This window comes from Solea solea, chromosome 10 (genome assembly GCF_958295425.1).
Source record: "Solea solea chromosome 10, fSolSol10.1, whole genome shotgun sequence".
NCBI lineage: Eukaryota > Metazoa > Chordata > Actinopteri > Pleuronectiformes > Soleidae > Solea > Solea solea.
In genome coordinates, this window is record NC_081143.1 from 19,049,683 (window position 1) to 19,065,468 (window position 15,786).

The 15,786-nt window shown below is 35.9% G+C and overlaps 2 protein-coding genes and 1 non-coding gene across 4 annotated transcripts; 2 read left to right on the plus strand and 1 right to left on the minus strand.

Moving 5' to 3' along the window:
- Window positions 1-434: 434 nt before the first annotated feature.
- On the plus strand, window positions 435-12,782 carry cbln18 (cerebellin 18). Of its 2 annotated transcripts, none has more exons than XM_058641309.1 (5): window positions 435-592; window positions 9,797-9,913; window positions 10,957-11,136; window positions 11,595-11,726; window positions 12,320-12,782. In XM_058641309.1, exons 2-5 carry the CDS (start codon window positions 9,817-9,819, stop codon window positions 12,619-12,621), a joined length of 711 nt encoding a protein of 236 aa, XP_058497292.1. In that variant the 5' UTR covers window positions 435-592; window positions 9,797-9,816; the 3' UTR covers window positions 12,622-12,782. The 2 variants fall into 2 exon arrangements, with proteins under 2 accessions (XP_058497292.1, XP_058497293.1); XM_058641310.1 differs by lacking the exon at window positions 435-592 and adding an exon at window positions 9,527-9,604.
- On the plus strand, window positions 711-792 carry trnas-gcu (transfer RNA serine (anticodon GCU)). Its single transcript has one exon. It is a non-coding gene; the product is annotated as a tRNA-Ser (tRNA).
- A 579-nt stretch (window positions 12,783-13,361) lies between the features above and the next one.
- Window positions 13,362-14,755, minus strand: LOC131467435 (erythroblast NAD(P)(+)--arginine ADP-ribosyltransferase-like). The gene is made up of 3 exons (XM_058641346.1): window positions 14,621-14,755; window positions 14,397-14,488; window positions 13,362-14,146 (listed from the first exon to the last, which is right to left on the minus strand). Exons 2-3 carry the CDS (start codon window positions 14,463-14,465, stop codon window positions 13,412-13,414), a joined length of 804 nt encoding a protein of 267 aa, XP_058497329.1. The 5' UTR covers window positions 14,466-14,488; window positions 14,621-14,755; the 3' UTR covers window positions 13,362-13,411.
- Window positions 14,756-15,786: the final 1,031 nt, after the last annotated feature.

The following is a 15,786-nucleotide window of genomic DNA, read 5'->3' on the forward strand; positions in this document are numbered from 1 at the left end:
ACATTTTGGTGCAATTTTGGACCACATACTAAACTATGACATTTTAGTGACTTTTTGACGACATACTAAACTATGACATTTTTGTGACTTTTTTGATGACATACTAAACTATGACATTTTAGTGACTTTTTGGACGACATACTACTCTATGACATTTTGGACCACATACTAAACTATGACAAAGACACACAAAGTTCTACAACCAGTGTGTAGTGCATTTGCATTGTTTGCATGCTGTAAGAAAAGAGAGTTTTTCAAAGTAAATGCTGTAGAACTTTCTAGCAGGCAAAGCTATTTTATCTGTTCATTGTTGTAATAGGTATCAAAGCACCGTTGACTTTAAAGTGCCTTTAAGGTGCATTGTCAAAGCCAATTTTTGTTACATATTAACCTCCGCATGTGCCTTTGTAAAAATCTATTTATCATAAGAACCTGTACGACTTGTCGGTTTTACAACCTAACTAACTTTAGTTAGTAGCTAACTACTAACTGACTGCTGTCTAACTGCTGTTTAACTCTGTACGTGGAATAAACCTTCAGAAAGACAGTCGAGTTGTACCCGCCGTACTTGTTCTGGTTACCCTTTCCATAAGTGAGTATTGAACTGAAAGGATCAGCCAGTAAAAATCTGGACATATACTTTCCCCATGATTTTCGTTTGAAGAACTCTCTTATATGGAATTTTCATGAGGAATGTACAGTGGAAAAAGGACGAGGTGGCCGAGTGGTTAAGGCGATGGATTGCTAATCCATTGTGCTCTGCACGCGTGGGTTCGAATCCCATCCTCGTCGACGAACTTTGTGTTGCAGAATGCAAACAATACAAATTAATTACTTTGATATAGAACTTTGTCTTGTCCTTGTTAACAATATGTTCATGTGAGACATTGAAAAAAGGCAATAAGAGATGGAAGACGTCAACCCATTCAGCGAACAAACCTCTGTAAGTCATATTGGCAAGTGGGAGTAAAGTAACTATGACATTTTAGTGACTTTTTTGACGACATACTAAACTATGACATTTTAGTCACATTTTGGACCACATACTAAACTATGACATTTTTGTCACATTTTGGACCACGTACTAAACTATGACATTTAGTGACTTTTTTGACGACATACTAAACTATGACATTTTAGTGACTTTTTTGATGACATACTAAACTATGAATTTTTGTTACATTTTGGACCACATACAAAACTATGACATTTTTGTCACATTTTGGACCACAATACTAAACTATGACATTTTGGTGACTTTTTTGACGACATACTAAACTATGACATTTTAGTGACTTTTTTGACGACATACTAAACTATGACATTTTAGTCACATTTTGGACCACATACTAAACTATGACATTTTTGTCACATTTTGGACCACATACTAAACTATGACATTTAGTGACTTTTTTGACGACATACTAAACTATGATATTTTAGTGACTTTTTTGATGACATACTAAACTATGACATTTTTGTCACATTTTGGACCACATACTAAACTATGGCATTTTTGTCACATTTTGGACCACAATACTAAACTATGACATTTTGGTGACTTTTTGGACCACATACTAAATTATAAAATTTTTGTCACATTTTGGACCACATACTAAACTATGACATTTTAGTGACTGTTTTGACGACATACTAAACTATGACATTTTAGGGACTTTTTTGACGACATACTAAACTATGATATTTTAGTGACTTTTTTGAAGACATACTAAACTATGACATTTTAGTGACTTTTTTGACGACATACTAAACTATGATATTTTAGTGACTTTTTTGGCAACATACTAAACTATGACATTTTGGTGACGTTTTGGACCACATACTAAACTATGACATTTTTGTCACATTTTTGACGACATACTAAACTATGACATTTTAGTGACTTTTTTGACGACATACTAAACTATGACATTTTAGTCACATTTTGGACCACATACTAAACTATGACATTTTTGTCACATTTTGGACCACATACTAAACTATGACATTAAGTGACTTTTTTGACGACATACTAAACTATGACATTTTAGTGACTTTTTTGATGACATACTAAACTATGACATTTTTGTCACATTTTGGACCACATACTAAACTATGGCATTTTTGTCACATTTTGGACCACAATACTAAACTATGACATTTTGGTGACTTTTTGGACCACATACTAAATTATAAAATTTTTGTCACATTTTGGACCACATACTAAACTATGACATTTTAGTGACTGTTTTGACGACATACTAAACTATGACATTTTAGGGACTTTTTTGACGACATACTAAACTATGATATTTTAGTGACTTTTTTGAAGACATACTAAACTATGACATTTTAGTGACTTTTTTGACGACATACTAAACTATGATATTTTAGTGACTTTTTTGGCAACATACTAAACTATGACATTTTGGTGACGTTTTGGACCACATACTAAACTATGACATTTTTGTCACATTTTGGACCACATACTAAACTATGACATTTTAGTGACTTTTTTGACGACATACTAAACTGTGACATTTTAGTGACTTTTTTGACAACATACTAAACTATGACATTTTTGTCACATTTTGGACGACATACTAAACTATATCATTTTAGTGACTTTTTTGATGACATACTAAACTATGACATTTTGGTGCAATTTTGGACCACATACTAAACTATGACATTTTTGTCACATTTTGGACCACATCCTAAACTATGACATTTTTGTCACATTTTTGACGACATACTAAACTATGACATTTTAGTGACTTTTTTGACGACATACTAAACTATGACATTTGAGTGACTTTTTTGACGACATACTAAACTATGACATTTTAGTGACGTTTTGGACCACATACTAAACTATGACATTTTTGTCACATTTTGGACCACATACTAAACTATGACATTTTTGTCACATTTTGGACCACATACTAAACTATGACATTTTAGTGACTTTTTTGACGACATACTAAACTATGACATTTTTGTCACATTTTGGACCACATACTAAACTATGACATTTTAGTGACTTTTTTGACGACATACTAAACTATGACATTTTAGTGACTTTTTTGACGACATACTAAACTATGACATTTTGGTGACGTTTTGGACCACATACTAAACTATGACATTTTTGTCACATTTTGGACGACATACTAAACTATGACATTTTTGTCACATTTTGGACCACATACTAAACTATGACATTTTAGTGACTTTTTTGACGACATGCTAAACTATGACTTTTTAGTGACTTTTTTGACGACATACCAAACTATGACATTTTAGTCACATTTTGGACCACATACTAAACTATGAAATTTTTGTCACATTTTGGACCACATACTAAACTATGACATTTAGTGACTTTTTTGACGACATACTAAACTATGACATTTTAGTGACTTTTTTGACGACATACTAAACTATGACATTTTGGTGACTTTTTGGACCACATACTAAACTATGACATTTTCGTCACATTTTGGACCACATACTAAACTATGACTTTTTATTGACTTTTTTGACGACATACTAAACTATGATATTTTAGTGACTTTTTTGACGACATACTAAACTATGACATTTTAGTGACTTTTTTGACGACATACTAAACTATGATATTTTAGTGACCTTTTTTGACGACATACTAAACTATGACATTTTAGTGACTTTTTTGACGACATACTAAACTATGACATTTTAGTGACTTTTTTGACGACATACTAAACTATGACATTTTATCACATTTTGGACCACCCACTAAACTATGACATTTTTGTCACATTTTGGACCACATACTAAACTATGACATTAAGTGACTTTTTTGACGACATACTAAACTATGACATTTTAGTGACTTTTTTGATGACATACTAAACTATGACATTTTTGTCACATTTTGGACCACATACTAAACTATGGCATTTTTGTCACATTTTGGACCACAATACTAAACTATGACATTTTGGTGACTTTTTGGACCACATACTAAATTATAAAATTTTTGTCACATTTTGGACCACATACTAAACTATGACATTTTAGTGACTGTTTTGACGACATACTAAACTATGACATTTTAGTGACTTTTTTGACGACATACTAAACTATGACATTTTATCACATTTTGGACCACCCACTAAACTATGACATTTTTGTCACATTTTGGACCACATACTAAACTATGACATTAAGTGACTTTTTTGACGACATACTAAACTATGACATTTTAGTGACTTTTTTGAAGACATACTAAACTATGACATTTTAGTGACTTTTTTGACGACATACTAAACTATGACATTTTATCACATTTTGGACCACCCACTAAACTATGACATTTTTGTCACATTTTGGACCACATACTAAACTATGACATTAAGTGACTTTTTTGACGACATACTAAACTATGACATTTTAGTGACTTTTTTGATGACATACTAAACTATGACATTTTTGTCACATTTTGGACCACATACTAAACTATGGCATTTTTGTCACATTTTGGACCACAATACTAAACTATGACATTTTGGTGACTTTTTGGACCACATACTAAATTATAAAATTTTTGTCACATTTTGGACCACATACTAAACTATGACATTTTAGTGACTGTTTTGACGACATACTAAACTATGACATTTTAGTGACTTTTTTGACGACATACTAAACTATGACATTTTATCACATTTTGGACCACCCACTAAACTATGACATTTTTGTCACATTTTGGACCACATACTAAACTATGACATTAAGTGACTTTTTTGACGACATACTAAACTATGACATTTTAGTGACTTTTTTGACGACATACTAAACTATGACATTTTAGTGACTTTTTTGACGACATACTAAACTATGACATTTTATCACATTTTGGACCACCCACTAAACTATGACATTTTTGTCACATTTTGGACCACATACTAAACTATGACATTAAGTGACTTTTTTGACGACATACTAAACTATGACATTTTAGTGACTTTTTTGATGACATACTAAACTATGACATTTTTGTCACATTTTGGACCACATACTAAACTATGGCATTTTTGTCACATTTTGGACCACAATACTAAACTATGACATTTTGGTGACTTTTTGGACCACATACTAAATTATAAAATTTTTGTCACATTTTGGACCACATACTAAACTATGACATTTTAGTGACTGTTTTGACGACATACTAAACTATGACATTTTAGGGACTTTTTTGACGACATACTAAACTATGATATTTTAGTGACTTTTTTGAAGACATACTAAACTATGACATTTTAGTGACTTTTTTGACGACATACTAAACTATGATATTTTAGTGACTTTTTTGGCAACATACTAAACTATGACATTTTGGTGACGTTTTGGACCACATACTAAACTATGACATTTTTGTCACATTTTGGACCACATACTAAACTATGACATTTTAGTGACTTTTTTGACGACATACTAAACTGTGACATTTTAGTGACTTTTTTGACAACATACTAAACTATGACATTTTTGTCACATTTTGGACGACATACTAAACTATATCATTTTAGTGACTTTTTTGATGACATACTAAACTATGACATTTTGGTGCAATTTTGGACCACATACTAAACTATGACATTTTTGTCACATTTTGGACCACATCCTAAACTATGACATTTTTGTCACATTTTTGACGACATACTAAACTATGACATTTTAGTGACTTTTTTGACGACATACTAAACTATGACATTTTGGTGACGTTTTGGACCACATACTAAACTATGACATTTTTGTCACATTTTGGACCACATACTAAACTATGACATTTTTGTCACATTTTGGACCACATACTAAACTATGACATTTTAGTGACTTTTTTGACGACATACTAAACTATGACATTTTTGTCACATTTTGGACCACATACTAAACTATGACATTTTAGTGACTTTTTTGACGACATACTAAACTATGACATTTTAGTGACTTTTTTGACGACATACTAAACTATGACATTTTGGTGACGTTTTGGACCACATACTAAACTATGACATTTTTGTCACATTTTGGACGACATACTAAACTATGACATTTTTGTCACATTTTGGACCACATACTAAACTATGACATTTTAGTGACTTTTTTGACGACATGCTAAACTATGACTTTTTAGTGACTTTTTTGACGACATACCAAACTATGACATTTTAGTCACATTTTGGACCACATACTAAACTATGAAATTTTTGTCACATTTTGGACCACATACTAAACTATGACATTTAGTGACTTTTTTGACGACATACTAAACTATGACATTTTAGTGACTTTTTTGACGACATACTAAACTATGACATTTTAGTGACTTTTTTGACGACATACTAAACTATGACATTTTAGTGACTTTTTTGACGACATACTAAACTATGACATTTTCGTCACATTTTGGACCACATACTAAACTATGACATTTTCGTCACATTTTGGACCACATACTAAACTATGACTTTTTATTGACTTTTTTGACGACATACTAAACTATGACATTTTAGTGACTTTTTTGACGACATACTAAACTATGATATTTTAGTGACCTTTTTTGACGACATACTAAACTATGACATTTTAGTGACTTTTTTGACGACATACTAAACTATGACATTTTAGTGACTTTTTTGACGACATACTAAACTATGACATTTTATCACATTTTGGACCACCCACTAAACTATGACATTTTAGTGACTTTTTGGACCACATACTAAACTATGACATTTCGACGACTTTTTGGACCACATACTAAACTATGACATTTTAATGACTTTTTTGACCACACACTAAACTATGACATTTTTTGTCTTTTTGACCCACATACTAAACTATGACATTTTGGTGCGATTTTGGACCACATACTTAACTATGACATTTCAAAGACTTTTTGGACGACATACTAAACTATGACATTTCGACAACTTTTTGGACCACATACTAAACTATGACATTTTGGTGACTTTTTGGACGACATACTAAACTATGACATTTTGGTGACTTTTTGGAAGACAAAAAGGTGTGAAGTGACCATTGGCCCCCTAAAATCTTCACATTATCAAAGTTGGCCCTCGTTAAAAAAAAAAAGGTTTGGACACCCCTAGTCTACAAGCTTCATGTTTTAAATTTCAATCTACCCAAAATCGGCAGCAAGAAGCAGGCACACTCGAAATTTTGCAGCGGAATTTTCTAGTCTAGTCTTCATCTCGTCCCTTTTTGCAGAAATGGCCAGTTTAGAGATTCTTAACATAAAGAGGTCACGGAGAACAAAAACCATTCAGCACTTACAATTCTAGCCTTTCTCAGATCCTCCTTGTAACATGATACTAGTGGCATTTATGGAGGTTTTTTTTGGAACCATTGTTTCTATTTGTGCACATGTCTAAAGATATCTTAAGATATCATGTTCTCTTCTATATCTTTATGGAGTGGTAAGTATCACATTTGGGAATACCAGGGTTTGAATTTCATTATGCAGAGCCATAGTCCATATATATTATCAAGCTCAAGTAATAATTCTATAAATAAATGTTTATATATAATTCTTATTATCAGAGATAACACCTATCTGGAAATCCAGCACATGTAGAGCTACCTATTTATTTAATCATGAGTCACATGAAATAAGTTGTTCCTGGTTTAGTCTTGTAAAAACTGCTGCTGCACAAAACAACTATGGTGAAAGTCAGTTAAACTGTGGGCTGTAGAACCATGTGAATTACTCAAAGGGACAATAAACTGTACACTAATAGTCTGATCTGTAGATTGGACTCTCCTTTATGAAGTGAAAATAAAATATTGCAGAAAGTAATAATGGACTGTTGCTGATATAAAATATTGAACATCGCTGCTCTAATCTCAGGCTATCCAGAATATGAATAGACTCCACATTCAGGGCAGGAAAAATCATTACCAAGGTCCTATATAGCTACGCAGCACACTAAAAGTAAATGAATCTGTTTTTACATTACCAGGATCCATTAACAAAGTGAACCATCGTGGAGTCTAGTTGTAGACAACCACAGTTTAATCAATTGCAGTTGTGTAACAGAGAAGGTTACAGTGAGGTGAAGCTTCCAAAACAGCTTATTCCCATTCCTTCATCATACATCTACCACTTTATCCTCCACGTGAGGGTCGTGGGGTCACTGGAGCCAATCCCAGGTGGCACAGAGCGAAAGGCATTCCAGTCCATCGCAGGGCAAACGCAAAGAGACAACATTCACCCACATTCACAGTCAATTTAGAGTGTACAATTTACCTCTGCATGTTTTTGGACTGTGGGAGGAAACCAGGGTATCCGGAGAAAACCAGCGCACACACGGGAATACCTTGCAAACTCCATAGAGAAAGGTCCTTCGTCATTTAAAGACCCACAAGAGGGCCCATAGCAGATAAAAACAGATAAATAAAATGGGTATAAGATTGGTTAAATACAATGCATATATATACAGACTTTCTTACCAGTGATTTCTGAGCCTGGATGACTGATTAAAACACATCCTCCTCAGGCTGGTTAGCGTCTCCATGGTACCATTTTCTGTCTCATCAAGGCAACACACACTGTAAAACTGTACATCAGATTTCTTAGATGTGCCTCACATGAAGGGACACCGGTGGACACAAAAACATGACTAACACTTTGCCTCCTGCTAACACACGAGTAACGGCCTCATGGCATCATTAGAAGCCACAGCGAGCTTCTTCATGCTGCTTTCTTCAGTTTCGCACCAAAAAGATGTGCAAAAACTTCAAAATAGCAACTCATCAGCGACAGAATGCCCAAGGTATTGCATTTCCTTGCAGGTTCACGTGTTCATTGTAGTCAGTATGGCACATGAAAGACCACACTTTCCAACATTTATGTCTTAATTGCTCATGGAGTCTGTTGGTGTCTGTTGTAGACACAGATCTTTACTGTCAATCCACAGGGCTGCACTACCTCATAGTGTGACTGACAGAACACAGACTAACACACACTGCACACACACCCATACACACACAGGTATACTCACTCAGGAGTAAATATAAAAAAAAAAGCTAAACTAGGCCATTTTCTGACCTGGGACCATCATTTTTTTCAGCAGAGTGACAGGTGCAGAGAGATAATGCAGCAGGCTTATCACTAACAACAAACTGAGATCCTATCAGCTAACGTGACACTTCTGACCTTGTCAGCAAGTATTCACTCTGACACAACCCAGGGAATTTTGATATACACTCGGGAGCTCATCAGCACGGATCCCCTGGAAATATACTCCTATAGGTCACATCAAGCCTATGTAGCACAGAGCAAGAAAACAAAGGGAAATAGGAAAACATACATTATACTGGACAGAGGGGGGTTGCTCCACCCACCTTGAAATAAAAGCATTTTGTCAAATAAAGTCATTTTTGTGGGCTCCACATGCAGCACAACTATTTTCTCCTGCAGAAAAATACTTTACCTTTTATCTGTGGCCAGGAATATTTGTAGCTCAACGTGGGACTGCAAGATTTCACGGTGGTACAGATTGAAGAGGAGATTCCCTGTTGGACCGCTGTAAGTTAATATAACACAAACCTATGTGGGCCAAATCTCATTCAAACTTACAGATTTGGCCTTTTTTTCCCGCCCGTATATGTTATTTGTCAAAGTTAAGCAAAGATTGATGAGGAAATCATCAAACTGTTTGCATTAACTCGTTGACTGCAGAGACATAACAGTAATTTCTATGCACTGTTGTGTTTGCAGACATTTCCCTGTGTTGTGAGATGAGAGCTATAGTTTGCACTCTGTTTCTCTCGGGCCTGCTGTGTGACAGCTGTGTGAGAGCTGAAAACACTCTTAGCAGCCTTAAAGCAGCTGCAGGTAAGTCACACCATTGATCATCTAATCATTTTAAAACTTCCCATTAGAGGTTGAGGATAAGCGAGATGTGTTGGAAAGTTTGGAAAGTCCTTGTGTACCAATGTGCCTTATTGTCAATGTCTCTTACAGTAGTTTTATGCATAAACATTGTTACTAATTATTGTTACTCTGCTATTATCTCTATTTAACCCTTAGTGCTCACACAGCACATATCAATGCCACAGGTGCACCCTTGGTAAATTGCAGCGGGAATATTACTAATACTAGTACTAATAATGTGCTTTGAAAAATAAATGTTTTCGTCTTCTTAAGTGTTGTTGAGTCAAACGTGTGATTCATTTTATATTTAATTTAAAAACCCCATAACATCAGTAATGATTATTATGCAAAATTCACAAAATAGACCGTTTTTTCCTTTTATTTTTGTTCATACGCATTTCAATACTAAGTATTGTAAAAACACTCTATATTGCACTATATTCTCATAGCCTCTGTATATATTTTTAACCCTTTAACACCGAGTGTATCGTATTCAAAGCCAACATGTGGTTATTACGGTAATTTCACTCATGCTGTTGCAAGAAACCGGCAAATCAGCATCTTTGTCGCCAGAAAGGTAAAAAGTGGGAAAAATGCCTGTACATGATTAAAAAAATGTCCTGTTTTTGGGAATTTAGACAAAAACTCAATATTTGTTTATTTAAATATGACTTATACTGTTAAAATTTCAAATTCAACACACAAAATGTGGTGTTCATGTGCAACTACAGTGTTTCAGGTTTTTTCTTTTAACATGAAGTAAATTGTAAATAATGAGCAAAAATGGACAAACGCATTTACTCACAGGACATTTTCTGGCCCTTTTATGGTTGAAATAAGCAAAAAAAACAGTCCAGACAGACATTATGAGGCTGAGGCATTAAAGGGTTAATATAGTAATGGAAAAAAGTGTGGCCTAAATGCTCTGTGTTCTAAGGCACACCACTTGATTTCCACATAAATGACATTTTCTGTTTCCCCTCTCCCTGCTTCTGCATTTATAGTTGCATGGCCAGGGGAGCTGCCATGCAGAAAGTGGGACTGCGAGTGTGCATTCAAGCGCCAGCGAGGCTGCTGCTGTGCCAACAATCAGCTGCAGGAAGTGGAGAATAAAATCTTCACGAGAATAATGGACCTGTCAGAGAAAATATCTCAGCTGGCTGACAACGTGCTGGAAGTCATAGGTACTTGAACATAATTGCAAGTAGAGATCATCTGTGGATGAGTCCATGGTCATATTATTATAGCTGTAATTTCCTGTCTGAACGACTGTATTCGCATCAGAAACGGGCCCAACTGGCTCACTTATAAATACTCACTTTTGACTTTGCATTCATATTTTTATTCATCAGTGAGAGCATACATTATTCATTTTTGATTTGATGCTCTAACCTTTTTCAGGAGACACACAAAAATACTTTATCTTTTTTTTTTTTCCACATAGACCAAAACAATATATGGGTTCAAGAGTTGTTATCTTTTTGAGCTGAAACTCTTAAGTGGTTATGTAAATCTCATCCATGTCCCCTTTTCACTGACATTGTTTTTAAGACTATAGTTTGCAAAGCACACTTGAGGTTTAAATTTAAAGTCAGTTTTTCAATTAAACTTGTTCTTGCCTTTATCCTGCTGACTATCTCAGGTGACGTAAAGATTGCATTCACTGCCTCCATGAGCCCCAGAACAAACTGCTTTGGACCTTTCAACAGAAACAGTCCCATTCCTTATGATGTCATTACCCTCAACCAGGGAGACGGATATAACGCTGCTCTGGGTAAGTCCTCACAAATTAACTTAGCACCATAAAGGACTAATGGCGCTTTTCCACTACAAAGTACCACCTCGGCACGGCTTAGCAGGGCTTGACTTGGTTTGGTTTGGTTTGGTTGGTTTACCATTACAATGTAGTACCTCCTCCATGTGGGTGGAGTCATCACTACACGGCTACATGAAACTGCCGTGAGTTCACGTGACACACAAACTAGTGACTTGTAAAAGCAGTTGTTTTTAGCGTAACTGAATCATTATAGTCAGTTAATTCAAATGATAAGTTCAGTACTTCCTCCATGACCGGAGCACAGACTCCGTGCGACACTGAAACACACATATGGACTGAAATACAGTGGCAGGGGTTGTGATGCGGCTCGCTGCTCGCCATCGCCAGCTTTTGGCAGTGATGTAGCAAAATACACCAGACATAAGTGAAGTGAGTTCATCAAGTATATGGAAATATGCAATGAAAGCAATGAACTGACTGGTATTCAGTTGAATGTCTTCCCTCCATGATTACCTCCAGCTAACTCTTGTACCATAAATGTCCAAAAATATCTCCAGCAAACTGAATACTCAAAAACATTGTCATTCCAGGGACATTCACGGCACCTCGTTCCGCACTGTACTCCTTCTCCTTTTCCGTCTACTCCAAGGTGGGCGTGGCGGGTAAGAAGTTGTACTACAAAGTGCAACTCATGCAAAATGGGGAGGCTGTGGCCTCCACCTGGGAGGACAACTATGAAGACTCAGAGGACAGCGGCACACAGACCGTCCTGCTGTCGCTGCAGAAGGGAGGACAGGTCTATGTAGAGCTACTGAGTGGCAGGCAGCTGTGTGGGAGCGGTATAGGCCTGAACACCTTCTCTGGCTCTTTGATTTACCCCACCGAGCCTTAACAAAAACTTGCATCAGTGTCGTCAATCAGTAGAGCTGACAAGATCACATGGAAGAGAATGATGAATGCAAACATTTTAAAATGCAAATTGCTTGAATGTACCTGCACAGTGTAAACTTTTTTTTTAGGTAACGTTATTAAAAATGTATTCAGATGCAAATTGTATCCAAACTTTATTAAACACAGTGTGTGTTGTCTCAAGGACAGTTTCTCGTTTTGACTTGAAAGCTTTTCAAAATCCGTCCAAAAAGGGCTGGGGTACCCCTGAGCAAGGTATCCAACCCCCAATGCTCCCCGGGCGCTACTCAGTGTGGCAGCCCACTGCTCCTAATTCTAGGATGGGTCAAATGCAGAGGAATACTTTCCCTAAGGGGATTAATAAAATTAATCTTTATCTTTAAAAGGCCTTCCTGTCCATACATGACCAGAGTTGAAGACTTACATTTGTTTAAATTAACTGATGTGATATTATTACTAAAACATAAATAATGATTACTAACATGGAGATATACCTTAATGTATTCATCACTTGTCAATTAGGAGGTTGGATCATTCCTCACAGGCTTGTTTGTAATCACACAACATCTTGTGTATTGTCTTGTCATGTCATGTAACCAATATATACAAAAGCAGTAGTTTCATTTCCATGCAGTGACAAATTTATTGATTTTACAACAACTTAACAACAAATACAAATGATGTCAATTGTGACAAGATGATAACAACATTAAATGAGTGCTAAACAACAGTGGGCTTTTCCCACTGCTTGGGGCAGAACCACAGGTCTTTCATTAGCGCACAAGTTTGCAGTTCAGATTGCTCTTATATCCTGCACTCTTCAAGACATACAGGACCTCACATGACTCCACACCCATATCTTTCATTTTCTTCTTATCTTTTATTATCCCTCCTATGATGAACATCTCATAGGGGGGGATGAGCACCTCTTCTTCGTCAACAACTGACAATTTGTTTAAAAACCCACCTGCACACGTCTCAACCTCAAAGCAGGACTTTATACCATACTTTTCATATAGGGTTCTATTATAAGAGGTAGAGGCAAAGGATCCAAATCTAACTGTCTCATTTTCTTTAACATTGAATATACGATTAGTCCTTCTAAATGTGTTGTGGCAGGAGTAATGTTTATTCAGAATCTGCACAGCAGATGTCAGAAAGAAATGCAAAGTGTGGAACTGGAATAAGGAGCCATAGGACTTCTTCCCATTGCGGCAGTCATTATTGAACGTTCTATAAATGGCATCATCTGTGTAAGCACAAATGGCTTTCAGGTGAGCTTTGGTTATACCCTCATGTTCTCTGAGATTTTGTTCTGTACTTTTGATGTTTGCACATTTTTCTGCCTTTTTCCAGGCCTCCTTAAATGGCCCGGTGTACATCTCCTCCGAGTATTTGCCCATGACCTTTTCGTGCATTAGATCATTGCAGCCAAAGTACATGTCATCAACCGACTCTTCAGCCATGTCCAACTTGCTGACATATTTTAGTTTGAAATCCAAATTGATCTAATGAGGAAAACAAGAACAAAAAGTTTAAAGTGGCAGCTGTGCCAAAGCACAACCATAAAAATGTTTATTAGAGCTGTAGTCAAAAGAAAATGTGATTTTTCGCTAATAAATTACTTGTCAATGAACACATTTGCACAAACTGTCAAACACGTACTTTTCTTCAACATGTTATTCCTCAAATAAATTAGCTGCAGCAAATCAGTTGTACTAAAATGTAAATTATATGCGACAGGATGGCTCCACTCACCCTGGAGTCAACATGTGTCCAGCAAAGGAACAATGAGAGTGAAACAAAGATGATTGCGTTGACCTTCATCACTGTGGTCAGCAAAATGACTTCTAAATTATAGACAGGCAAAAAAAAAAAAGAGTCATTCATGAACATTAGTATCACAGAAACTACATATTTCAAAAGTTGTTTTTTCTCAATTGTTTTGTGCTCTCAAAAGTTGATTAGAAAGATCAACTCACCTGTCGGCAGGATGATGATGTCTAAGTGAAGCTCTCTGGTCAAAGGTCTGGATCAGACACTCCATTCGTGGCATTATATACTCATGCAACAGCTTGTTCTGTGGTCAAACAGGCCACATCCTGCACATCCTGCACATACAAAGTTTGTGGGTGACAAGTGTGAATTGAACACGTGCAAATGCAGATAATGGCTCATGTGGTTATCAGTGTCATCTTAGTATGTTGCACATAATTCCATGGCATTTATAAAAGGCATATATGCCAAAAGGTCAAAAGTCAAACATAAAAAGTAAGAGGAGGCAGGTTTGTAACAGAAAGCCATATTCAGCCTTTGTTAGTGTGCTTGAATATGATGATTATCAATCAATCAATCAATCAATTTTTATTTGTACAACAAACATTATCTAAGACATGTTACCTCACATGATCACCTATATTTTCGTAGAACCTCATAGCATAATAATGATGACAATAACACTACTACAACCAATAATAATATTATAGTCATTCATGATCTTCTGCCCACTTTGTTTGCAACATTTTACGTGAATTACTGCTGCTTTTTTCTATCATTTTGAACCAGTCAGGCCCTTCTCCTCTGACCTCTGGCATCAACTGCTACAATATTTTCTCCTTTTCTTACCATCCATCCATCCATCCATCCATCTTCTACCGCTTTATCCTCCACACGAGGGTCGTGGGGGGAGTTGTGCCAATCTCAGCTGACATAGGGCATCACAGGGCCACATACAGAGACAAACAACCACCAGAGGGTCCAATCTGGCCCACAGGATGTTGTGTTGTGTTGTAATGTAACGTGCAAATACTTTGCTACTGTTACTTAAGTACAAAATTCACGTATCTGTACTGTACTTTATTTTTATTTCTAGCAACTTTTTACTTTTACTCCACTACATTTCCTCTAACTGTCTTTGTTACCCGTTAATGCCAAATAAAATCGGGAGAAGAAGAGGAGTTGGTATTATGGTCTGTATTCACACAGAGCTTTTCTGGTCTTGATGAGCTGCTTGACGCTACAGTTTTCCCACATTCACATGCTTCAACATGACAAGCAGAGCCAGAAATTGAAGCCACAACCGTCCAGTTGAAAGACAACTCGCCCTACCACTGAGCCACAATGGCTTAACTCCTCACTCCTAACTTCC